General features: G+C 35.3%; 1 protein-coding gene across 8 annotated transcripts in view; it reads left to right on the plus strand.

Annotated features, from left to right (window-relative positions):
- The window catches only part of PTPRK (protein tyrosine phosphatase receptor type K), a 566,839-nt gene extending 540,809 nt beyond the window's left edge, over positions 1-26,030 (plus strand). For 4 of the 8 annotated variants that reach the window (XM_049695646.1, XM_049695650.1, XM_049695649.1 and 1 more), the window contains 14 exons: positions 721-797; positions 993-1,010; positions 3,502-3,538; positions 4,846-4,943; positions 5,370-5,486; positions 9,967-10,121; positions 12,858-12,993; positions 13,179-13,328; positions 14,215-14,388; positions 17,246-17,377; positions 17,518-17,643; positions 20,257-20,420; positions 20,949-21,084; positions 24,569-26,030. In XM_049695646.1, coding sequence (XP_049551603.1) covers positions 721-797; positions 993-1,010; positions 3,502-3,538; positions 4,846-4,943; positions 5,370-5,486; positions 9,967-10,121; positions 12,858-12,993; positions 13,179-13,328; positions 14,215-14,388; positions 17,246-17,377; positions 17,518-17,643; positions 20,257-20,420; positions 20,949-21,084; positions 24,569-24,622 — 1,574 coding nt within the window. In that variant the 3' untranslated portion in view covers positions 24,623-26,030. The remainder of the gene's footprint in view (positions 1-720; positions 798-992; positions 1,011-3,501; positions 3,539-4,845; positions 4,944-5,369; positions 5,487-9,966; positions 10,122-12,857; positions 12,994-13,178; positions 13,329-14,214; positions 14,389-17,245; positions 17,378-17,517; positions 17,644-20,256; positions 20,421-20,948; positions 21,085-24,568) is intronic. The other 4 variants (XM_049695648.1, XM_004263840.3, XM_049695651.1 and 1 more) reach the window with 1 other exon arrangement.
- The last annotated feature ends 1,710 nt before the right edge of the window (positions 26,031-27,740 follow it).

The raw sequence follows: 27,740 nt of genomic DNA on the forward strand, positions 1-27,740 counted from the left end.
AGTGTTATTCTTTCCATATACCATATTTCCTTTCTTGGAGCCAGTGCCTGAACCCCAGGTGTTCCATGTTACTTATCATAAGGGACTTCCTCCTGATGAAGTCTTTACAATGTATTCATGAGATAAATAAATTGATTATCATATGAAACCAAAGGGGCAGTAAGAAAAGTAACAGATAGTTTAGCTTGTAACTAACTGCTGATTTACTTAGACCACTTTATTCTCAATTTAAATTATTTTACACTGTCTTTTGAATACATCAGAATTTAACCTTGACTCTCACAAAATAAGTTGAGAGCAGGGGTTCGAAATTCACTCCCTAGTTCTGTGGCTCATTTTCTGTAAAGTACGGGGAGAAAAGATCCCACCCATATAGAATCATGCCTAACAAGCAAAATTAGGAGTTAAGGCAAGTTCAGTTCTTTAGAAAAATTTATGACTCAAATGATAATTTATCAGACATTATCATGTCCCGTAAAAGCTTCCTGACTATAAATGCTAGTCATTGAAGCTTTATTAACAGAATATTATCATTGTAATAAGTAATGAGCTCATTAAAGTTCTTGCATTTCTTCAAATGACTGGTATCCAAGGAAATTTTGAAAGTATATTATGGATAATCAGCTCTTAACCACCGAATTATTTTAAGTCTCTACTAGGGTCATTGTCTCAGAACGGGGAAAATTTAATAGCTTTTATTTTATCCTTTAAAAAATTTAGATGATCATTCCAGAGTAATTTTGCAACCTGTTGAGGATGATCCTTCTTCAGATTACATTAATGCCAACTATATAGATGTAAGTATTTTTATCCTTCAGTATGCCCAACTTGTTGGCTTATATATGTAAATCTTTTTGCTTGTTATTACCTATAAAGTGATTGCTAGCTTTTTAAAATAAAGAACAAACTGTACACTTTTCCTTGTTCTACGTCCTAGTACTTACTGACGTTGTTGTGCTTTCTTTCACACCTGACTTTGGTTTGGGCTGTAGATTTGGCTGTACAGGGATGTAAGTACCACTATATGTAAATAACAGCACCCTATCATAAATATTTAATGTTAACTGCTCAATTACAGTTACTACTAATGCTCACTACTAGCTATCTCTGCATGCTTCCCCTAATTAGCCTCATACGGTGTACCTATGTTCATTTTTTTGTAACTCCTTTACATGTGTAAAGATCTACTTTACCTCTTTCCCTTTTCTATGTTTAGAAAAACAGGACCATTTTTAGCTTTTGACAATTTATTATGTACTCAAGTTTTATTTGTTGATGGTTTCTGTTTCTGGTTTTTATTCCTTACCCTTCCCCAAACATATGTGAGAAGCTGGATAGTATGATGTGTATTAGTGTTTCTGAAATTTTAATTTTTTTACATTTGACTTCTGATGTTAAAAATGGGTAGGGAGACTATTTTGTGGTGTGTGGTATTGGTTTGTAAAGTATTGAAAATCCTTAGGCAAAATAATTACTAAACTGCATTTGTAAAATATGCATATCACACATATATATTGAATCATACAAATGAAAGTTTGTTTTGATCATACATTCTGCTGTTCAGTTTTGGTTGCAAACATATCTACATGTAAATTCTTTATTTAATGGAAAGCAATTATCAAATAAAATAAAATATTAAGGAGGCAATATATTACATTACATTTAAGAAGGACAGGCTCTGTTCATACTTCCTGGTTCAAAATCACACTGGAAATTGTGAGAATGTTGATTCATCTCTCTGTGCCTCAGTTTCCTCATCTTTACAGTGGGGGTAATAATAATACCACTAACCTCATCATTTTGTTGTGAGAATTAAATGAAGTAATTCATGTTGAACATTTAGCACAATGCCTAGCACATATTAAGCACTCATTAAACTTAAGCTATTTTTTTAAAAAAATAATCCAAACCTAGGTGTGCTGAAATTAATTAATTCTATATATGCATTAATTGTAAGGCAAAAGGTAGAAATATCAAGTATTGCAGCATATATGATACATTTTTAGATATATAAAAGATATGAAAATGAGGACCCAACTTTTTCTAATTTCTATAAATAGGAAATAATTTTTATCACATTTATTAAACTCATGTTTTACTGTTATTTTGTGAATTGTCATTATTTATATATTTGATGAATGAGTTTTATTAAGTGTAGTCTCTGAGTATATTGGTTAAATTTCTGCTCATCATTTTACTCTCATTCAATATTTCAAATTCATCAGACATCTCAACATGGAAAACTAAACTTAACAGTTACTTTAGTTACTCTCTAGAATAAATATATCAGCAGTCCTCTGACAAATTTGTACTTGTTCTTACCTATTTAGTTTAACCTTGGTTTTCTGCCAAGACCCTGGCAGGACATTTGGTCCTATCCAAAATGTCCATGGAGACCTTTGGTCCACGCCAAAAGTCCTTGATATTTGGTGCCATCCAAAACCATTTGGCATGGACCTAGTAAGCTCATGCACATTTTAGATAGAACCAAATTTTAAGGGCCTTTCAACATAGACTAAGTGTCTTATGGACATTTTGGACACAACCAAGGGATCCTGTAAATATCAAGAACCTTGACATGGACCAAATGTCTTATGGATATTTTGGTTAGGACCAGATGGTCTGCTAACTCAGGCTTTTACTAAAGCCCTTTGCTCAAGACACAACAAAGTCAAAGCTTAACCTTATTATACCATTAACATTTTTGCTATTCATGGTCTTTTGGAATTCAAACCAGTTGAAAGCAGCTAACAACTTATCCCTTATCTGGAATAATTTCTTTATTGAAACAATATTAAGTGCTTAACCACATAGAACTCAAGGCACACTAAAAAAAGAAAGAAAAAATTACTAAACCTTTTGTTCAGGATAAGATGCATTTTTTAAAAGATTTCTTTCCCTATATATGTGTGTACCTATAATTATGTGTGTGTAAATTAATATTATCAGCACACACAAAATAGTTTTGGCAGATTCCTGAACATATTATAGAACAGAAATATTCTCTAAAAAATCTCAGCAGGACTTTGACTTGATGCACGCATGCATTGTCCAGCTCTAACATTGGAATGTTCTGTTATTTTTTTATGGTTCTAATATGTCGTTGTCTATTTGTAATGCAGTGTGTTGTACTTTTGGATGATAAAATAAGAATTAATATTTTTGAACACAGTTTTGCCAGGAATGAATGACTAAAGATTAACATGAAGGCATAAACATTTTAGTGAAACCAAACAAAATCTATGAAGTTATTTCCTAGCAAACAAAACTCAATTATGTAATATATATTTTAATCAGAGCCCTTAAAATATTTAATTTTTGCTTTATTTTTACCTTTCAGATAACCTAGGTTTGAGAAGTGAACTATGAGTTCACTACTCATTTCTGGACTTTTTACTGTAACTTAATCTTAACAGGTGGTTGTCTTCATCTTTTTATGCCTTCATTCATTTATTTCTGTCGCTGATGTAAAATGATGACCAATTTGTGCTCCTATTTTAGGGCTACCAGAGACCAAGCCACTACATTGCAACTCAAGGTAAAACTTTGCCTTTTTAAATGTAATAGAGTAACCAAACTTGCTTAAATCATCCATGTGATTTTTTTTGTAATTTTATCTGAATTAACCGAAAAAAAAAGATCAGATTTTCTGCTTAACACTGCTTTTTATTCATTTGTATAATACAAATTGTTTTCTCTGTTTAAAATGTATATAAATTAAACCTTGATTTATTTTTTTAATTAAAAGTAAACGAGAAGCTGCTAGTAGTTTTGAGATTTGGTTCTTAGTATCCTGATGTCCCAGAGCACTAGTCAACAGGGATGGGCAGAGAAATTACTTATTTTTTGATGAAAGCAAGTTAGATCTCATCTTGTGTAAGGTGCCTGTTTTCTTGCAACAGAGTCTGTCGGCCTGGCACGTAATAGTACCCAAGACCAAAACTGCTATAATGAAATACTGGACTGTCTTGCAACAATTGTTTTAAAGTCAAGACTAAGACAAAACAAAGGGCTAAAGGGAACTTAGTCGAGTTCATTCTTTGTGGAAAATAAGAAGACAGTAAAGAAATCTTGTTATAGTGGCACACTGGGAAATAAAAGTATACTAACAGTAACACCAAAACTACTCTAGTTATCTCCCCAAACTGACCACTGACCATCAGAAGAGAAACCTGCACATCTTATTTTATAAAAGAGGAAAGTAAAACAAAAGTTAATTTGCTCTTTTGACAGAGGTCATTTTCTAAGTGTTTTTCACATATCTTTGGTGTAATTGAGTTTAATTATAAACTCTTTAAAGTTAGAAAGATCATCCATGGTGAATAATATTCTGGTTTCATGGTATAGGGTAGAGTAGAGCCCAGTAGCTGCTTTTGCAGTTCAGAGATGATACTGTAAGATTAGAATGTGTCCTTATATGTATGATAGTTCTTCATTAACCCCTAAACATGCACTGTTTATAAATGATGTGTGTATATTTAATTGGTTAATATGTGCTGTTTGGTTGATGGTGGTGTAAGACTTCCTATTTTGACATGTACATGAAGATGCATTAAAGTAACTTAGAGATAGATATAAGTACCCTAAAAACTAGTGATTTCTTCTTCTGAATTTGAAAACATAGAAGGCAAACTGAAACAAACAAACTTGTACATGCCTATGTTTTTGCCTTTAGTGTGAATTTAGATATGAACTGAATTTAAGTACTTTCAGTGACATTTTGTGTTACACCTTTAATTTTTTTCCTTTGGGTCATTTAGTTTATAGTGCTTTTTATCTTGTCTAAGCTTCTTAATAACTACAAAATTTCTCTGATAACATAATATTCAAATTAATTTTTTATAGGCCCAGTTCATGAAACAGTATATGATTTCTGGAGAATGATCTGGCAAGAGCAGTCCGCCTGCATTGTGATGGTTACCAATTTAGTTGAAGTTGGCCGGGTAAGAGGCACAAAAAAATCTGTGTGTCACAGAATATGACTGTAAGTTGAATAGCAAAACATAACACACTTAAAATAGAATATCATTCAATTGTTTGAAAAAAAATTCTTAGGCATACCATTTCAAGTGAGTGCTCCTAAGTGAGTCTTTGATTGCTGAGAAATTATTTCTTACTTAATAAATAAAATAATAAATAAAATAAGCTTTGATTTTATACTAGAATCTAATTGCATTATCAGGCTTGTATGTTTTTATGAAACTGCACAAAATCTTTCTATTTATTGTGTAACAGATTATTTTATCTCATTTGTAGATTTTTACACTGTCTTTTAATTGTGACCTGAAGAGTTATCACTGAAATTAAATCATCTTGGTTAATGGGTATTATATACTCAGGTTCACCTATATATACTTTTTGTTGTTTAGGTTAAGTGCTATAAGTATTGGCCTGATGATACTGAAGTTTATGGTGACTTCAAAGTAACTTGTGTAGAAATGGAACCACTTGCTGAATATGTAGTCAGGACATTCACCCTGGAAAGGGTAAGTACCCTAAAGTTCTACAAAAATATGTATATTGAAACTTTTTTTTTTTCTTAAAATCCATGTTAAGATTTGTCTTGATGATGCTATCAAATCTATTCATTCATTCATTCCACAGATATTTATTTGAGAGCATAACATGTGCCGGGCATGTTTCTAAATCTTGGGACACATATTAAATCCCTGCTCTTGTGGAGCTTATAGTCTGTTGAGGGGAGAAAGACATTAAAAATTATCAAATAAACAAATACACCATATATTTTGAAAAGTACCATGGAGAAAAATAATTTTGGGAATGGAAGTAGGGAAAATTGCTGAGGTAGAGGAAGGAATGGCCTACAGTTTTAACAGAATGATCAGGAAAGGAGTTGTTGAGAAAGTAACATAAGTAAAGGCTTGAAGGAAATGAGGGAGTGAGTGATACAACTATTATATATCCCAGGGAAGGATCATATCCCAGGGAAGTTGTCCCAGGCAGAATATTCCTGATGGAGGCAAGAGTCATTTCAGAGACCTAAAGGCATGATATTCCTGTCATCATGAGAAACAGCCAGGAATCTAGGGTATTCAGAGATAGGTAAGTGAAGGGGAAAGAAATACGAGATAAAGTCAGAGAAATAACAGAGCCAGATAAGTGAGCCCTTATGAGCTACTATGATGATTTTAGTTTGTATTAAAGGTAAAAGTAGGCAGCCATTGGAGGGTTTAAGCCCAGGAGTAACATGATCTGACTTTTTTTTAACAGGATCAGAAAGACTGAAGCAGAGTGGGCAGTGTAAGTAGACTGAAGTAAGACATAAGAGCAATAACATACATTGTTGCAGAAAAGTTTAATAAATTTGACCACACAAAAGTGTAAAATTATCTGTATCAAAAAATTTTAAATTAAAAGATGTACACGCAACAAAACAAATCTGTGATTATTTAATATTCTTAATTCATAGCGTTAATATAAATAGAAAGGAAACAATAGAATCCCCCCCAAAAAAGGAACGGCTAAGCTGCCTATTGAAAATGTTTAACCTCATGCTATACCATTTTGTACTTTCAAATCAGCCAGACCTTTTTAAAAAAGAATTATAATCCTCATTGATTTTAAGGATATGGTGAGACAGATATTTTCATATGTAGCTGATCGTACTTAAATTGACATAAACCCTCTGTAAATCAGTAAAGCAGTGTATCTACAGAACCTTAAAATATTGATGTCCTTTGACCAAGAAACTTACCTTCTATGAATCTATCCTAAAAAATTTATTAAAAATACAATAACTCATATATAGTCATAGAAAATTATAGATAACCACAATAGATAGTTAAATTATACATCTATGATCTGGAAATGCCACTCTTTGCAAATGATATTTATAAGTAATTTTACCATCATAAAAAATAATTAGGGGAAATATTAAATGGAAAGTACCATCATACAGAACAACATGATTATGATGATCACAACTATAAAGTATGTATGAAAATTTCTTAGACAAATCAAGTAGAAAAAAATAAGCAAAGATGTAGGAGATTTCAAGAAAAGAACCGTCAAGCGTGATTTAATGAATAGCTAGATCCCATTATTATGGAAAGAGAGAATTTGCAGTATACATTCTTCTTGTAAGTTCATTAAAGTTTTATAAAAAATCAATCATGTACTTAGTTATAAAGGAAATCTGAATGTATAACGAAAATTCAAGACATTTCCAAAATGCAATGGAAAATAAAAAACAAATCACTGACCAATGATCCCCCAAATTAGGCTCAGAAATCACCAAAGCCTCTTTTGAATAATCTTTGAACTATAGCCTTAAAACTAAAATTATATTGTAAAGATAAACAATTTCATGTCAAAATTTCCCACGTTATCTTATGAGAAAAATATATACTCAAAAATGATTTCTATTTTGAAAGGCAGTCTAAAATCTTGTGAAAATTCATAAAATTAGAAAATCAGGAAAAAAAGTCAATAAAACAAAGGAAAAATTAAATATAAAACCAAAACACAAACAAAAAAGAATAAATTTAATCAAAGAGCTATTTCCTTGAAAAGAGGAATAAAGTAACTAAACCACTTGTCAATTCCAAATGAAGAACAATCAAAACAAAATATGCAACATTAGATAACACAAAAGGTGTATAACTACAGTTACAGTGCTATTAGAAAAATTATAAAAAATAGGACGTGTGAACTTGGAGACAGATTTTAGTCTGGGTACACTGATATTCTAGCAAATAATAATTTCCAAAATTTGACTCAAAGAGAGTTAGGAATCTGAACAGATAGTAAAAGAAAATAGAATGAGTGTTAAAATTTGCCATTAAAATTGTATTATGGTTTCATAATTGAGGTTTCTTTAACCTTTGAAGAATAACTAATGAATAGCTAATGCCTAAGTTAATCAAACTATTTAGGCCATAGAAAATCATTAAAACCAACTAAATGTATTTTAAAAGCTAGCATAACTGTGATAACAGAACCACATAGAAATAGGACTCTCTCAAGCTCTTCTCTCTGTCTCTCTCTCTTTTTCAGTCTCTCTCTCCCTTTCTCAAGTATGTACACACACATACATTACAGACCAATTTCATTCAAGAACATGCTGAAAATTTGAATCCAGCAGTGAATTAAGAAAAGATCGCAACATGATCTTTCATGATTGTTTTTTAAGAATACAAGGATTTTACAACTGTGGTAGGAAATCTAGCAGGATATTTCATTATTTTAGTGCATTACAGGAGCAAAACCATGGGATTTTATTAATAGATATTGTAATGCACTTAATTTTATTTAAAAGACATTTATAGGCATACTCTAATTATATTAGAAAAATAAGGAGACTTGCTAACATTGTTAACATTGTAACATTATTGGGGTTTTATTTTATTTTCTTGTTATTTAGAGAAAACACTGAAAAAGAGTGATTTTTTTTTTTACATCACATATTTGAAAATTACTCAGGAATATTTAAGTAAAATGAACAATAAGGGAACATGCATTGCCAGATATTAAAATTTTCTAAATAGAGCGAGGTCCTTACAGCAACTCCAGCAAAAGGATCAATGCAGAGGAGATGAAGTGATTGTCTAAAGTCAGATCTTTGAATAATTTATGGCCTTCCTCCCTGGAGCTGACTTGAAAAGTAGTTAAGAAAGTGATTTTATTTGCACAATTCCATGGTGATGTTTATCATTGACACTATTATACTTATTTGTTGAGCCCCGCTTTGTGTATGGTATTGTACTAGGAACGGGAAAGAAAAAGAATTATAAGATATGATCACTGGCTTCCAAGGTTTGGGTGGTATTAGTCTGTTTAAGATGGAATCTAGGGCTTCCCTGGTGGCGCAGTGGTTGAGAGTCCGCCTGCCGATGCAGGGGACACGGGTTCGTGCCCCGGTCCGGAAGGATCCCATATGCCGCGGAGTGGCTGGGCCCGTGAGCCATGGCCGCTGAGCCTGAGCGTCCGGAGCCTGTGCTCCGCAATGGGAGAGGCCACAACAGTGAGAGGCCCGTGTACCGCAAAAAAAAAAAAAAAAAAAAAAAAAGATGGAATCTAAAGATAAACTTTCTCAATTTAGTTCATTTATTTCATGCAATTTTCCCACCTTTTCTGAGGAACAAGTGAAACTGAGATTCACAGATCTCACAGTAGAGTTGGAAATATATGGATCATAGTGGGGTTTGGGGGGCTACAAATGTGGATTCTTAAAAATAAATTATGCAGCATTTCATCTATATTCTCCAAGCACTGCTACTACAATGTACAGGCTTCTTTTAACAAAAAGGAAGGGGGAAAAAAAAAAGGAAGGTAAGAGCTTTGAAATGTGTATTGAAAGGGTTCTCTTAAATTAACCCAACAGGAGAGAGACATGACGATGGATGCTTTGCTTCTTTCATTTTGTATTTTTGTTGCCATAAATAATCCTCTGTGTGCTGAATTCTTTCACAGAGTTTAGAAAAATAGTCTGCGCAAAGAACACTTTAGCTGTCTGTATATTTTTACAAACCAATCTAGAGTAGTACTGTTCTGGAAAATCCCTACATGCTGTACATCAAAACTATTTTCAACATGGATAAGCAAGGCATCAGAATCTCTTTGTGAGGTGAGAAGTAGAAAGTTGCTTTTATACACCACTTGAGAACTCAGTGCATTGGGTCAATAGGGCAGCGTTTTAACTTCCCATTTCTTCCTTTTCCCCTAATCATTTTATGTGTTGTCATTCCAAGTAAGGAACAGACTGTCAAGGTAAATACAATTTACCCAGACTTATAGAACTGAGCAAGACTTCTAATTTTCTTTCTTTGGCAGTTGTCTGACAATAAAGGTAAGCTCCTAGGCCATGTCAGCATCCTTTTTCAGAAAAAGCATGGTCTTTGATAAATTTCTGATTTTTTTCATTGTCAATCAGGTCTAGTACTCGTGGTTGTCTTTAATGGCTCTATTTTGGTCCTTTTGAAAACACTTCTTTACATGTTTGCACAGAGGGGATACAGTGAGATGCGTGAAGTTAAACAGTTCCATTTCACCGGCTGGCCTGACCATGGAGTACCCTACCATGCTACAGGCCTTCTTTCCTTTATCCGGCGGGTCAAGTTCTCCAACCCTCCCAGCGCTGGCCCCATCGTTGTGCATTGCAGGTAAGTGGTAGTCCAAATGGCATTGACTGTGTGCAGTCAGCTTTTTAAAAATATCCAGACAAGGCTTGTAAGCACAAAAACTAATGCATACTGACAACAGGCGTCCCCACCCCCTGGGCCGGTAGGGCAAGAGGTGGGGAGAGAGAGAGAGAGAGAGAGAGAGAGAGAGAGAGAGAGAAGTGAGCGAAGCTTCATCTCCCACTCCCCAGCGCTCCCGAGCGCTGGCGTTACTGCCTGATCCATTCCCCTACCCACCCCGCCGGGGGTTGTGGAAAAATTGTCTTCCACAAAACTGGTCTCTAGTGCCAAAAAGGTTGGGGACCGCTGGCTTACAAGGTTTCAGCTTTCATGTATTACAGATAAGGTAAAACAGTAATAAAATAAAAGTTAACTCTAAGGAAGATATAAAATAGAAACTTCAGAAATAAATATATTCATCGTAATGTGTGTAGTACTGTCTATAATTGCGAGTGTAGAAACTCTGCCTTTTAGTGGCAACATCTGTGTGCGTGTTGTGGTTTGTTTTTTTTTTTAGATCACTTTTGCAAATCCCATATTATATTTTGGAATGGTAGGTAAAGATAGAGATTTCTTGCCTATCTAGTAAATTCCCAATAGAATCCCAGCTTTTAAAACTAAATTTGGTAAAAATAAAATACAGTGTGTGTGGGGGGGAAGATAATAATTCCATCATTGCTAAAAGTTTTCTCATACCCTTTCCAGTTTATTGTCCTTCCCACACAGAGGCAAGCATTATTCTGATTTCTATCACCACAGATTTGCTTTGCCAGGCCTTGAACTTCACATATATAGAATCATACTAATGTCTTCTTTGCATCTGACTTCTTTTGATCAACTTAATGTTTTGGAGATTCATCCAGTGTGTTGCTTTTATCAGTAGTTTATTTCCTTTTACTGCTAAATAATATTCTATTTTATGACATATATCACAATTTGTTTATCCATTTTCCTGTTGATGAATATTGGCTTTGGTGACAATTTTTGGTTAGTATGAATAAAGCTTCTAAGAATTAAAAAAGAAACTAAATTTGAGGCATACAAAGTTATTAAATGGTTTAAATTGCAAGAATTTGTGCTGTAAAACAGCTACTTAAGAATTTTCTTTCTTAAAAGCCATCCATCAGAGAACCTTGAAGACTACATCAGTAAAATCCAGCAAATATATGCCAGAAAAATCTGATTATCCAGACTTTCTTCTGATTAGAAACTTCTCTTAAAACAAGCATTCAGAGACACTAAAAGCAAATTACATGGCCTCATTTTGAGATATGAACAGAAAAATATGTACTGAATCTGAAAAGCTTTTCCTAAATGCTGCACACTATTCTCAAATACTGTCCGTTCCAAGCTACATAATAGATTGTGCCTAAGCATTTTTTTTCTTTCTGAAAATCCAGACTATTCAGTATTTAAATGACCATGTATAAAAGGGGGAAAATAAAGCACAAAGAATACAATAAAAGTAAGGCGTCCCATTAGGATCAGATACTGTGTACCTTGCAAAAAAAAAATCTGTTCAATCCTCCTCAAGAAATCTGATATACTCTTCAATTACTTTCTTGTCTCAAACCCTGGGAACAGTGATTGAGAAGATGGTAGGCAAAAAAAAGAAATAGAGATAGCCACAATACCTTTTACTTAAATTTCTTAAATAACAGTAAGTTTAAGAGAAATGACCAAATCTGGACAACAAAGAAATAATGTTAATAGTCTATCTATGCATTTAGAAAATGAGATAAATGGGTTTTCAATTATGGGGTGTCCTGACTTATCATAGAGGTTTACTTTCCTATGAATGGCTTGCTTCAGAAGTGCTCCAAGATTCTCAGATACTCTCTTGAAACAGAAGTGTCATTTTTCTACTTACACTTGGGTATCTGAATTTATGGAAAAGAGGAAGCTAACTACAAAGTGAATTTCCTGTAAAAATCCCAACTATATCTTGTTTGCTCCATTGACTTCTATATATGATTGGAGAAATATTTGTAGAAATATTTCCAGTGGGTAAAACAATCAACAGTGAATTATGATTCAACTACTGAATTAAATACAGTAAGATAGTGGCATCTTTGTGACCTGTTAGGAATTATATTTCATACCTCACAATTCATTTTCATTTTCTCTTTGTATCACCATTGAAATATTCTTTTTACTGTTGGTCTCCTCCCCATTGATAACCGCCATTTTCTTCCCCACCCTCACTATTAACACTTCCCCTGAATTGTGACTCCTCAGATTTTCCATTTAAAGGTTTTGGAATTAATGTTCTTTTGCCTTGACAAGAGTCTGTCTGACTAAGACAGCATTCCTGCATTTTGCCCGAGTGCCCACAACCACGTGAGTGTGAGTCTCTCAGTCTCAGGTGAAAGTTTAAAGCACAAATCCACTCCTTGATCAATTCTACGAGCTTGAAATTTATGTAAAGTGAAGACTGTAAGAGAGCTATGGAACTTGAGTGACATATATACATTATTTTCAACACACAGTTTGATTTGCAAAGCTTGTATCTTTTCATTTGTTCTAATCCTCAGTTTACACCAAAGTAGATACTCTACATGAAGTTATTTGTTCATTAATAAGCATTTACACAGTAAGTACAAATTATGTCTTATACTTTGTTAAATCAGTTTGATTCCACTTATTTGAAAATCAGAAGGATCTTTCAATTTTCATAGACATGCTTCCTGCAGTTCTTTAGATCTGTTTATTTTTCAGTGCTGGTGCTGGACGAACTGGTTGTTACATTGTGATTGACATCATGCTGGACATGGCTGAAAGAGAGGGTGTTGTTGACATCTACAACTGTGTCAAAGCCTTAAGATCTCGTCGTATCAATATGGTCCAGACAGAGGTGTGTTGATTGCTGATTAACCTCTAGTGGCCTTTTTTTGTTGTTTGCTTTCCAATATTTATCAGACTAAATACTAGGTGCTTTTCACATAGAATCGATATTAGCTCATCAAGTCATATAGAAAAAATTCTTTGATGAAAGAACATTTATATTAAATATTATGAAATTTTTCTTTCTTTTGATAGGAACAGTACATTTTTATTCATGATGCCATTTTAGAAGCCTGCTTATGTGGAGAAACTGCCATACCTGTCTGTGAATTTAAAGCTGCATATTTTGATATGATTAGAATAGACTCCCAGACAAACTCTTCACATCTCAAAGATGAATTCCAGGTATTAACTATTTCTACAGCCTCTTTTGTGAACAACTTATTACAATTTATTCTGGGCAGTCTTAACTCTTCTAAGAAACATCTTTCAAGTCAAATTTATAACCTTTGACCCTATTTTAAGTATAATATAATACCCGTCTCTTTCATTATACGTATCATGGAGTCACTTTTGTGTTAATGAGCTCATATCTGCTGTATCTTGAAGGGCAAATGAGTTCAGACTCAGGGAAAAGTGTGGGAAAAGGTATCATAAAAGTCAAATTTAGTGGTAATTTGGGTGTGTTTAAAACCTTTTTCCAAATGCAGTCTTATGGATTTTAACCTTCTGTGTTACTCACAACGTGAGATCAAGAACATTAATAATAATAGCTAGAGTTTGTGCTAAATATCGTCTCTCAATAATCCCCAATGTTTTCATTGCCCTTAAAACACCCCTAAAGCTATGTGACTGTGAAGTCAAGAATAACTCTAGAAACCTAATACTTTGATTCTTTGCCCAGTGCTCTTTCCAACATGCAATAGCATGTCTTCAAATATGGCATATTAAAATGTTATTACAAATGATAACTTTATGATGGGTCATCATCATGGGCCACTTTGATTGCATTTTCTTTGGTTAGGCAATACATTTTGCAGGTTGCTGTGTTGTTTAGCATCCCTTTCCCTTTTAAGAAGAGGCCCATTGTACAATGTGTGTATTGTTTCTTTGTCACTTCTCTGGCTTCATTAGCTTTAACTACAAAGTCTATCAGCGTGTCATCGTGGCAAATGCCATTGGCTTGCACAAATCCTTCACTTTCTACTTGGCCTCCTAAATGCTTGATAGATCAGTGTTATGCTATTAAATGGGTCACTGTCTTTTAACCTGGGTTCCCTTTTCTTTTCAGACCTTGAATTCAGTCACCCCTCGACTACAAGCTGAGGACTGCAGTATAGCTTGCCTGCCAAGGAACCATGACAAGAACCGTTTCATGGACATGTTGCCACCTGACAGATGTCTGCCTTTTTTAATTACAATTGATGGGGAGAGTAGTAACTACATCAATGCTGCTCTTATGGACGTAAGAGACTGCTCTCTTTGTTAGTGTAAAGTGTCATGAAAAGCTGCAAAATTGATGAACACTGGCTAGTTCTCTTTTCAAGAAAATTTAAATGGCCTAAAAAGGAAAATTGGAAACTTTCATTGAAATACGAATTTTTTTTGGAGAATGATTTTGAATTTCCCTTACAATGATTCTTAGGCACTATAAATTTTAGACTTGACTATAAGTTTGGCACTTGGTTGTCAATTATTATAAAATTTCTGTACAAGAAATATCTACAGGTGATAGTTTTTATCCTAATTATTTTCAGGAAAGAGAATCATGCTTATCTATTTTGAAGTTTTAAAATCACAGAATGCCATATTCTACTGAAATTGTGTTAGTTTGGAAATTTTTATCTCTGACATTTAGTGTTCCAATAATTTATAGCTAACTTGTTACATTGGTTATTAATTAATAGAGACTAGATATAAATAACTAAGGAAGGCATGGAAGATATCATGTTAACACATCGATCATAATGAAGGAACTCTCTTACCCCACCCCAAACTTCACACTGTAGATGGTAGAGCATGTACTCAGCGTGTTAGCGTCCCATAGACAGAACAGTACAGAAAGAGAATTTTAAATTAGTCTTTGGCCACCTTATTTTGCTTACCTTGGGAAGAAGTAAGAAGGGTTTCAAGTTCAGAATCCTTTTAGTTTATCACCTTCATTCATAAGCATCTCTAGTTTTTGCTCTTTAGTCTATGGAACTGTAGTAAGGAGAAATCAGAAGTCAGGGTTCACTCCTGGGTGACTAATAATGAAGCTTTCTAAGTAATTGCTCCTATTGTGTTTCCAAAATTAGCTTCTGATAGTAAGACTTAGAAAAGCCCACATTCCAATTCTAACTTTCACCCAGTTGCTTTGATCTTTTTTATTCTACAGCGCAGAATAGTTTCAAGGCAAGCTCAAGTAGAAAGATGCCACTCCTGCTGTGACCAGAGTCTTGCCTAGTCATTACTCATATCTCCTGAAATCACATTGGATCCTCATTGTACTTTTTCTTCCAACTTTAATTGTCTGGAAAGGCAAACATACTAAATACAGAGAAAACACACAGAACTTTTTGTTTCTGAGCCAGTTTGGATTTGGATGAAAAAAGGCCGTGTGAAAAAGGGAAAAAGAAAATATTAGGAAAGAATATTGATGAGGCATGTGTTTGAGGCATTTTTTGTCTTTGGCTTTTCTTTCAAATTTTTTCCTAATTTTCAGATTGTTTTCTAGTCCATATGAAGACTGAAGCGTGTATTCTACCTGTTCTTATTCTCTGTTTAATTCCCTGTGATTCAACACAGATAGATTTTGTAGTTGAAACTGCCCTGTGGATTTAGTAGTGTGGTTAGGGCTTCAGAAATTTCGGTTCGGTTTGGCTAATAAGAGTGGGCTCACTGGTCAACACTCCCCACTTTCCCTTGCCCTCTACCCCCATCGTAAGGGTCATATACCCTGTGCCATGCCTGTGACGAATAAGGAGGTAAGGCCAAGGATCCTGTGATTTCAAAGCCTTAGATGTGCTCTTGCACTTAGAGAGGAAGGAACCTCCCCTCCCCTGTGACTCAGAAAAGGAATAAAAGGCTTTTAGCCTTCCTTGACTTACTTTCCCATGGAGCAGACGTTTAATTGGAAGGGAAGCTTACTTCTTTCTTCTGATCCTTTCCCATGAGCTTTCATACCCTCTTTAGGAGGGTACTCACCCCAGCTGTGGGTGTGACTTTGTAAGGTCTTAAGGTCAAGTAGAAGCAGCCGGTGAATTACTATCTCCTCAGATTTATCCTGAAGTCTTCCATGGAGTGAAACGCTATGGTTAGCAGCATTTCCCAAATGGTGATAGGATCTATGACGTTTAAAGGTCAATTTCTACACTGGTTTAAGACACTTGAAGGACTTAAAGAGTAGTATGATACAAATGAGTTAGGAGATCACTGACAATTTTTATCAGCATTAAAGAAATCCATCTCAGGCACCTGTCTAGTTATATTTTTACAAATCATTAATTTAGTTCATAGAAATATATATTTCATTTTTAGTGCAGATCATTAGTCTGTAGAATGACAGATTGGCCAGATGAGCCTATCCTCTCCTTCTGGAAAGAGATAATGCTCTGTGTCCCAGTCAAGGGGCATTTGGTAAACAAGGAGACATTCCCTCTTATGTGGGCCCAGGAAATGCATTGGTTTTACTCTTTGGCACTTGAAAAATCTTAAATGATTGAAACCATCATTCTGATCATTGATATACATTAGAAATGCCCAGAAAACTATGGAAAGTGGATTGCCTACAAGATGTGTTGATAATGTTGATATAATATAAAAGCACACGAGTTTGAGGCACATGTGGTTTTTCTAATTTGGAGTGGAGGAGAGCCAAACAGTTCCATTCACAGCTGATAGCAGTTAGACATAGATAGATACACGGAGACACACACACATGCCAGGGAATTTTATGCCTTTAACCTCTTAGACTTTGGAAAACTGAAACAGCCCAACAGGTACCTCACGAAGGATGTTAGCCTCAAGAAGTTTTCTTTTCTTTTTTTTTTTTCTTTTGGTATTTGTGCTATATTTACTTTTATCAACAAAATAAAACAAATTCTTGGCTTAAATTACTGCTGAGGCATCAAAGTCATACAACAGATTGACTGATTACTAGTTGCAGTATATTGCAGTGGTCCAAACCTGTTATTCCAGGGCTTAAGCAGCAGGCTGGCTCCATCTCCATATGAAGCTGTTGTGTCTTACTGGCCCTACACTGAAGTGTGCTGAATCTGTTTGTACAGCTAATTATTCATTTGAAGTTCTTATGTCTCCCCATCTCCCTTGTTTTTTCACAGAGCTACAGGCAACCAGCTGCTTTCATCGTCACACAGTACCCTCTGCCAAACACTGTGAAAGACTTCTGGAGATTAGTGTATGATTATGGCTGTACCTCCATTGTGATGTTAAATGAAGTCGACTTGTCCCAGGTTAATGGTTATAGGTTGCTTTTGTGTACTTACGCACAACTTAATAAGGTAGTAATAAAATGGTAAAATCTGCTTTATACTACCCTATTTAGAAAAAATAATGCTCATTTTCTTTTTCTTTCAAAACATTCATCATCTAGGGCTGCCCTCAGTACTGGCCAGAAGAAGGGATGCTACGATATGGCCCTATCCAAGTGGAATGTATGTCTTGTTCAATGGACTGTGATGTGATAAACCGGATTTTTAGGATATGCAATCTAACAAGAGTAAGTCATTAATGATTTTAACTGAGCTGATCCAGAACCAGGTGACCATAATCATGATGGGGTATATTTGCATTCAGACAAAAGAGAGAGTAAAATTAATAAGCTAATAAGTATTATATAATCATTCCCAAAGCTAGTAATCATCTTATGCCTTAGCACTAGAATAAAAATGCATTCTAAAAACAGGAAAGCAGAAATGCTGGAAGCTAGGTTTCCTGGTCAGTTACTAGCCTATTGTATTCTATATGGAAATCTAAATTCAGATTCCTAGGTTCAAGTGAGTTTGATTGTCTGTGCCTGGCCCCTGAGTATAAGTAGACTTATCTCGAGGTTGACTGCATGTTTTATTAGCATTGATAGTCCAACCCAGAAGAGGCATGCCATTGAAAACTAAGAATATAATACTGATGACAGGAGGAAGTGATATGTCGGACTAGCCATTATAGAAGGGTTCCATGTCACTATTCCAGTTCTGCTTATAAGAGAGGGCCCCAGGCATGAAGGAAAAGATAAATCACAGCCATCACTGATTCTGCTCCTACAGCTCATCTACGATTTCATCTTTCTAAATGTCCCAGCATCTGGCTTTGCCCAAATCTATAGCTAGATCCAGTGCTGCTACCACTGTGCCTTTTCCCAGCAGCTAAGTAGGAACTGTGTCCTTCAGAAGTCTTTCTTTCCTTGACACTTCATGTGTTTTGCCTTCAGTGACAAATTGTGTGGGGTCTCTCCTTCAAAAAACCAAAAAGTACTAATAAAAACTGTTTATATTATGTAACCACATAGCAAGCAGAATTTGAAAAGAAAACAGTAGTAACTTCCATGGAATTATGGTCTTTTTAAAGAGCTAGGTTACTCTCTTTTAGAGCAGCAATTCTATGTATATGTCTTGTTTTAAGTGTGTGATTAGAATTCTCATGTTTCAGTGTTTCTCACATCAAAATGGCTATATGTGTTTCTGCTTAACGTCTATATGTGTATAAGTAGAGAAGAAATTCATATCCAATTCTATTGCTCATTTCAGTGTAGAAAAAAAGGATAACTTCAATCATGTCATAATATTCATGCATATCTTAGATTTTAATTTAAAGGAATCTCATTATGTCTGCACATCTGTTACATTATGGTTCTAGTAATATTTTAGCTGAGAAACCGTAGCTGCTAAACTAAGAAAGTAAGACCTGTCTGTTAATTGAGCTGTTTATATGAAAAATATTCTAGGAACAGGAACTGAAATTTGCGTTACATTTTTTTTTGGTCAGCATATTTATCTTCCTCTATATTTGGTATTCTGGTCCTTACTAGTGCGTGATTTTTCTTTCTGTTCCCATTCTCATTATTTAATATCATTCACCTCACCAAATATTTAGTATGCGCCAACTAGAGGTTGGGTGTTATACTAGGTAGTTCCCTGTCCTACCAAAAGATGCATGAGCCCTTGCCATGTGAAGCTTCAGATCTGATGCCTTACGATATGGCTCACTTGTGCATTACAGATTCTTCCTTACATTTTCATATGAAGGTTTACGGTCTTGATTCATTTATTCAACAATACTGTTATTTGGAAAGTATTTTGCTAGGTTCTAGGGATAGAGATTTTAAGGGAAAAAGATTTTCCTGTCCTTAAAGAATTTGTATTTTATCAGGGAAGACAAACATTAAACAACTTATATAATCATTTACAAATAAATGAAATTTTACAGAGAAAAAGTACAAAATACAGAGGATTTGGGTGATCTGACATAGCTGGGTGATCAGAGAAGACTTCTTTGAGTTAGTGATATTTAAGTCAAAATTTGAAAAAATTTGTAGGAGCTCTTTGGGCATGGGATATCCAGCTACCTTGGTTTACACAGGACAGGGAGGTTTCCTAGAACACATGAATTTTAGTGCAAAGACCGGAAAAGTCCAAGGCAAACCCAAGACAAGTTGATCACTCTGTTTGGGACTGAGAAAAGCAAGGAAGAAGGAGATGTTCAAGGCGAAGGGGAGAGTATGTGCAAAGTTCCCGAGGCAAGAAATGACTTGATAAATAGATTAAGGGAAGGCCAATGTGTCTAGAACTTGAATAGGTTGTTCGAATAAAGTGAAGTTAGAGAAAGAGATGGAGCCTTATCATATAGGTATTTTTAAGCCATGGCAGCAAATTTGGGTTTTATGCTAAGATCATTTGGAAGCCATTAAATCAGGAAGTGACAAGATCATATTTGCATTTAAAAATAATCATGATGCCTTCGGTAAGAATGGTTTGAAAGGAGATCGAAGTTTGTTCAGGGAGATCAACTAAGAAGTGATTATTATGATTTGTGATTGAGAGTGCAATGATGTCAGTGGCAATAAAGAGGAGGTGAATTTGAAAGTTATTTACGAAGTATAAACATAGGAATTGATTATTGGATATGGAGCATGAGGGAGAATTTTGTATAACTGATAATTCTCATGTAACTTAGAATGTTTCTGCACTGGTATGTACATATTTTGGACTTGCATCAGCTAGATTCAATCCATTGTCAGTGTCATTTATGTCATGGTGTAAATTGATATGAACCTTTTACTTTTTAGTAAAAATTCTAGCCCCAACTCATTTACATAAAAATACTTTTCCCTCTGCAGCCACAGGAAGGTTATCTGATGGTACAGCAGTTTCAGTATCTAGGGTGGGCTTCTCATCGAGAAGTGCCTGGCTCCAAACGGTCATTTTTGAAGCTGATACTGCAGGTGGAAAAATGGCAGGAGGAATGCGAGGACGGGGAGGGCCGAACGATCATCCACTGCCTGTGAGTGTGGCGGCTTGGCTTGGCCATGTGGGGGGCCTTGGTGGTCATTTCCTTATTAGCCTTCACGTCTATGTTAAAGAGTAACCGACTCCCATCTTACAGACCTTGACTAGACATTCTTTTGAAACAATCTTCCTGTTTCTTGATTCTATGATTCACTACTAACTTCAACTTTTGTATTTTTTAAATTGATTATCGTATAGTTATTATATAGTTTAAACTCTTTTGAACACTACTCTGAATAACTTTTCCGATTTACACTGTGTACAAATCTATCAAAATCTCAAAGTATCTAGGTTGCAGCCATCTATGCCTGTAACATGTCCCTAAGTATAAGCTACTAAGTTAATGTCATCCTTAAGTATCTTTCCTTTCTGCTCTCTACACATACATGCACACATGTGAAGCAAAATTAAAACACAAAGGGAAAAAATTTAAAAGATAATGTTTTCTTTTCCCAAACATGATTGTGTGACCTGTGGTCACCAAAGCTTCGATCTAAAATGCCTTTGCCTTCTTTGCTTTTAGAAATGGTGGTGGGCGAAGTGGCATGTTCTGTGCTATAGGCATCGTTGTTGAAATGGTGAAACGGCAAAATGTTGTCGATGTGTTCCATGCGGTCAAGACGTTAAGGAACAGCAAGCCAAACATGGTGGAAGCCCCGGTGAGTCACAGTCTTGTACACAGAAGGGAGGGTAGAGATTAGTCAATCATATACCTACTTGTTGATTTGACTTGATACACGCATAGTGAATCATATGGATAAATGTGTCTTTGTGGGGACTTTCCTGCCTAATTGATGAACTGCCAAGTGTCCCTCTTTACCCACATAAACGTAATCACACATTGCCTAAGCTGCTAATGATGAAGAAAACTACTTTCATTTAACTTGGGAAATGTGTAGGATTTTTGTTCGTTTCTTTTGAGCAATAAATATTTGCTACAGTAAAATTTGTTAAATGGTTCTATAATAAGAAAATCCTGCTATCTAGGTTTTATTCTTGTTTATTTTTATTTCTTAAACAATATTAACTGGTAAAACATTTTGAGGGATATACTCATAGGTTGCATCTAGCACTTTTTATATCAGTTTTTTTTGTTTGTTTCTTTGTTTTTTTAATTTATTTTTGGCTGTGTTGGGTCTTTGTTGCTGTGCACAGGCTTTCTCTAGTTGTCTCAAGTGGGAGCTATTCTTCATCACAGTGCGTGGGCTTCTCATTGCGATGGTTTCTCTTGTTGCGGAGCACAGATTCTAGGCATGCGGGCTTTTGTAGCTGCAGCATGCGGGCTCAGTAGTTGTGGCTCGCAGGCTCTAGAGCACAGGCTCAGTTGTTGTGGTGCACAGGCTTAGTTGCTCCACGGCATATGGGATCTTCCCGGGCCAGGGATCAAACCCGTGTCCCCTTCATTGGCAGGCAGATTCTCAACCACTGCGCCACCAGGGAAGCCCTGCATCTAGCACTTTAGGCACCCAGAGTTTTTAAAGGGCAAATGAAATTTATTTTAGTCATTATCTATAATTCTTCATTGCTGGTCAAATTATAATTTTTTAAACTATCGCCTTTGACAGTTTTCAGCTTGACCAATTTTAGAACGTAGTTCATGTGATATTATTTGAATTAGCCAGGGCTCACTAAATCACAACACAGATTACAAAATAAGAGCAGGGAGGTAGGTGTATGTAGGAGCTCGTCTGGTTGAAGCTGTATGCAGAGGAAGAAAGTTAAACTTCTCTAGCACATTCGACTTCTAAAGTGATGGCTGTGGGTTACACATATGTGCATGGCAGGATAAGGTCAGGGGCAGCTGTGTAGTTTATGCTCACAGAAAAGTAAACCAGGAAAACCAAGACATCATTGTTGCTTGCCCTACATTTATCAAGATGATCAGATAACAAAAGTGAGCAATTCAATAAACCTTTAAAGTATTTTCACCACTTCCTGCTCATGGATTGTTCACACAAGAGGTGCATTGCTTCCTGAGACAAAATCTGAAGTTACATTTATACCGTTTCACTTTGAAGAACGGTCACAGACTTCTTCCCCTTCTACAAGTCCTCAAAGCCCCTCTACTCCAGCTTATACCTTAGGTATTGCTCTTGTCCCAATAAGATGATATTGGCTTTGACTGGGGTGTTGGCAATGGAGCTGGAGGAAGGGGGGTATAGATTTGAGGGATTTTTGAGGTAGAACTCTGAGGTCTTTTTACAAAATGGGCAGGTAATGGTTAGGTCTTTAAACTCTCTGCTGTCTGAAGAGTTTTTAATGTAAACTCTGCCTCTATCTCTCAGATCAAGTCTTCCAAAATCATCAATAAGATCACTTCTGGCCGCAGCGTTCAAATCATACTTCCAAATTTAACTCTGATTTCTCACTGTTCCTTAAAAAAAAAAAAAGTCTGTGATTAAACTCTGCCATTCTAGAACCTTCTTAAGAGTTACTATTTACCTTTACATTCATGTCCCATGAATCCTGACTAAACACCCAATTTGTGTTTAATCAAGGTTAATGATGTTCAGTGTGCTGTTGAATTGAACTGACGAGTTTGGTAAGAAAATTTAGAGAGTAAACCAAATTGCTAGAGACTGATTAAAGAGATGTAACAGTTCCCAAGCACTTTTTGGTTCTTGAGATGCACTTGCCACAGTGGTAGGCTAATTTAAATCACAGCTACTTGATAATTAGGGTAGGATTGATAAAGACCTCTCGGGGAAAGTTTTTATTTCCTTCATTTATTGTTGGAGACACCTGGAAGTTCTCTTTAGAAATAATATGTGTTTTAGATTGTTCTCTAATTCAGCCTGAATTTTACCCACTTGGACTGAATTGGGAAGATTTTAATACATATTGCAAGTAATAATTTGTAATGCAGTCTGAATTTTTCTAAATTCTTCATAATGGAGCGACACACAGATGGACTGAGAGGAAAGGCAGTTTTAACTCAAAAATTTTTGTTAACCAAGTTGTCTTAAATAAATAAAGGCAGAAGAAATAAATTTTTCTGGTAAAAGTAAGCTCAAAAAAATTTAAGGACCACTAACCATTTTTGAAAAATTTACTTAAATTCTCTGATAGACCAAAAACTGTGTCAAAAATTAAGAATTTGGAGCTTCCCTGGTGGTGCAGTGGTTGAGAGTCCGCCTGCCGATGCAGGGCACACGGGTTCGTGCCCCAGTCCAGGAGGATCCCGCATGCCGCGGAGCGGCTGGGCCCGTGAGCCATGGCCGCTGGGCCTGCGCGTCTGGAGCATGTGCTCCGCAATGGGAGAGGCCACAGCAGTGAGAGGCCCGCGTACCTCAAAAAAAAAAAAAAAAAAAAAAAAATTGAGAATTTGGATGTTCACGTATGTAAGTCAAATCGTTATGCCGTACACCTTAAACATACAGTGCTGTATGTCAATTATATCTCAATAAAATTGGAAGAAGAAATTAAGAATTTGGACTTGTTGAGTGGCAGTCTGAAATGACTGGCTTTTTTTAATAACACTAAGGAAAGTATCTGAAGTGAGGAGAAAAATATTTGCATGTTCACTCTAGGATTATTTATAGTAAAGAAAAAATAAATGCAATATTACAGTCAATCCACATATTAGACTTTTATGAAGTATTAACAGAGGTGTTAAATAACATAAGAAAAGGATACACAACAATGCTAAACAACAGAAAATAAAATATAAAGTTATATCCCCAAACATAGATAAGCAATTAATATTTATTCTAAAGTAATTATTATTTCAACCATGCATAAAAATGGACTGAATTAACACTAAGGTAGTATTTTAAACAGTTGTTTCTGATAACAGATTTATAGAAACTTTTTCTGATTATCTTTTTCTATACTTGGAAATTTTTCTGTACTGATCAGGTATTACTATTATAATCAGATAATACTGAAGATTTTTGTAATTTGATATAAAATATGAGGCAAAGACAACATATCTTTTTACATCAAGTTCCTTTTTCTTAAACAGCAATCATTAGACTCAAATGTAAAATATGCATGCCTAGATGCTAAACTTGTATATAGAAAAAAAATCTGTAATTCTTAAAAAATCTAAATTGAATGCAAGTATTCATTTGATAGCTATTATTCTCCACTCTTCTCCTTTTTCTTAACTTTGCTCCACCCTTTTGTTTTAACATCTTTCAGGAGCAGTACCGTTTCTGCTACGACGTAGCTTTGGAGTACCTGGAGTCATCTTAGTTGGGGGGAGACTTCAAAGTGCATCCAAGCAGAGCCCATTCATCTGTTGAGCCAGCAGCTGTTGTACGTGTCACACCTGTGCAGAAAGATTTTAATGTGGGGGGTGGGAGGCTTTTACATTTGAGAGGTAAAAGTATTTTTCTTATGAAGTTGTGTATCTTAATAAAAAGGACTCAGTTTCTATTACCGTATGAAAGCATCAACATTTCGTGCCACATAAATTTTATTTAATAAGAAGCAGATTCAAATGAGAACTTCTCAGTGTTTGTCCAGTGAACATGCAGCCTTTTCTCTCCTGCTTTGGTAGAGCAGCCACCACGTGTTGCATGAATTAATACTTTCTATGTGGCATTTTTCTCCCTTTTTCAGATAAAAGATGTTAAATCTTTCAAGGAAGAAGAAAGAAAAGCTGTGCAAATTCATAGGAAAGTTCATTTTTTAATATGTTTCAAGTGTAGCAGATCTCTATATAAATATATAAATATATATAACTGGCTTATTTTCCTTTAATGTGCAATGATGGCTGGATCATTTAAAGTTCTTTTTCGAAAACAACATAAGCCAAAGACTCAAGTGTAAATATGTCTATATGGAGAAAGCACATTATATTTATTGGTTACTTACATTCCTTTTTTGATGGCTAAACTACTACCACCACACAATCATTTTTTGTTTCTGAAGAAAGCTTTTTCTTTCACTAAAATCAACTGTAAACAATTTTTGTAGATCATTTTTTGTATGTTTAGTGTAAGTAGAGGATAAACTTTTTATTCATAAACCAGGAAGCAATGTTCTTTATAGTGAATCTCTTGTGTACATGCTTGTGAATTAAATTTATGTAAAACACCTTGGCAATTGGGTCTTTTAATGTAGGACCAAATTTAAGCATTTTGCTGAAAATATAATTTTCCACAATTTCCTTCGGTCAGTAATGGTTTGGTGATCATATATGAGAATTGCACACATTCAAAGGCCTTGCTGATGACTTGCATAATGTTGAACATAACCTTTAAGCAGAATTTAAATTTTAAAGGAATTGGTCTTTTCAGCCTATGACCAAGCACTGGTCAAGAAATCAAGATGGCAACATTTATGCTTTCAAGGTCAAGTGTTAGCAAACTGTAAACTGTCAAGGTGAACCCGTGTTTCTTTGGGTTCTGAGCATAGGAAGTGTGAACAAATCGATGCCAGAATCCTGTTTTGTGCATCATCGTGGGATTCTCAAGTGAACCTTTCTAAATGTGGTCTTGTACACATGCTCCGTGTAGCTGTAACTTCATATCATCAGCTTGCAGTTTGTTATTGACTAAAGCATTCCAGTATCCTCTTTCTAGATTGCCAGTTCATGACATGGTGCTTATGAAGATTTAATTAAAGTAAGAGTGAAATAAAATTTTTATAATTACAACAGTTATTGTTTGCACATCATTTTCTCCCCCTAATTTTCATACCTTCACTCCCAAATAAATACCTTATTCTCATTGATACAAGTAGACCACATAAAATGTATTAAAAGTAAAACTTGGGACTTCCCTGGCAGTCCAGTGGTTAAGACTCCACGCTTCCCCTGCAGGGGGTGTGGGTTCAATCCCTGGTGGGGGAACTAAGATCCTACATGCTGTGTGGCACAGCCAAAACAAAAAATAAAAAACTGACGTCCAAGCAGTAATTTGTTTCACTTTTTTCTTTAAATTGAATTTCAAAAACTCCAAATGAGTGGAAAGAAAAAAAGGCCAGGGGATTGACATTGATTTTTTTTTTTGAGTTACTATATTTATATGTTACTATCCCTTTATATACATTTCCTTATTTCTTCCTTATAACCAACTTGACAGATAGTAATTGTCATCCTTATTTTACCAATGATAATATTGAAGCTGAGAAGGTAAATGATTTGTCAACAGATTTAAATCTGAGTCTGCTTTAGCAGCTCGCTCTCTTCCAGTAAACACCTGCTTCCCTGACGGCAAGGGAAACTTGGCACTTCATTCTTCTTGTTCCTTTGATTTTCTCATAAAGTATTATCTTTATGGGTATCTTCAAACTCCCAGTTGCTGTGTACATTATTAGAACATTTGTGACTTTCATTAGTAAGAATTTAGATAAGAGAACTTATCGTTTCCTAGGAAGACTAATTTTCATTTAAACACGGATGCATTTAACAAAAAATCCACAAACTCACTCAAGATTGCATTACCCAGTAAGGTTCGTGATGTTAATTGAAGGTTTCTGCTTTGCAGCATGACCCTGATTTCATTTCTGTTCACAGGATTAAACCCACACGTAACCAAAATCACCATGAATACCACTGACCACAAAACTCAGAGGTCCGTGTGGCCTCCAAAATTCAAGCAAAGAACAAAAAGAGTCCTCTTTCTCTCTAACAGAAAATAAAAATATCATGCTTGCTTTGTTCAGGTACCACCACAGAGGCCAGTGCATCTGGAGACAACTGTACTGGGGGAGAAGGGTGGGATGCTAAATCTGTTTTTCTTAATACTCTTATTCAAAAATTCATACTTTATACCGTTGTGGAGTAGTCCCATGCATGGCCATGTCCCACTCAGCTGTGTCCCTTTAGGCAGGAGATGTCTTGGTAGAACTCTTAAAATGTGCTCTGCTTTTCACAGTTAAAGGCCTCCTATCTGTATGTCATTTATTCCTTAAATGGCTGTCATGACGTGGAATTTTATAGATCCCCTTCCTCTGTATTATCACAAGGGAAATGTTGGAAGTGGGTGGGCAGAGACACAGCAACTGCGGATTCGAGTTTTAACCAATCTTGAAAATAAGTGTTAACCTTCTTATCTGTGCTGCCTAGCCTTTTTCTAATATTTAGTCTTTGAAAAAAGGGAAGGATTTTGCATGAATGTGTTGCAGCCAAATGATCTCTGACATTGAGAGATAAACAAAAAAGAAGATATTTCTGACTGGACCAGTAGGGAGAGGAGACGTGTTTACCTCTCTACTGATGTGCTCATTCAGTATTCACTTCACGATCTCTTGGGTTCCAGGTCCTCATGTAATAAGCCTGGAGATCAGACATCAACAGCTGCTCCCTCTCAAATCTGCTCTGTTGCCAGAAAATGGTGTCCGTAAAAAATGTTCCCGGCATATT

This window comes from Orcinus orca, chromosome 12, assembly GCF_937001465.1.
Source record: "Orcinus orca chromosome 12, mOrcOrc1.1, whole genome shotgun sequence".
In the NCBI taxonomy this organism is placed as follows: Eukaryota; Metazoa; Chordata; class Mammalia; order Artiodactyla; family Delphinidae; genus Orcinus; species Orcinus orca.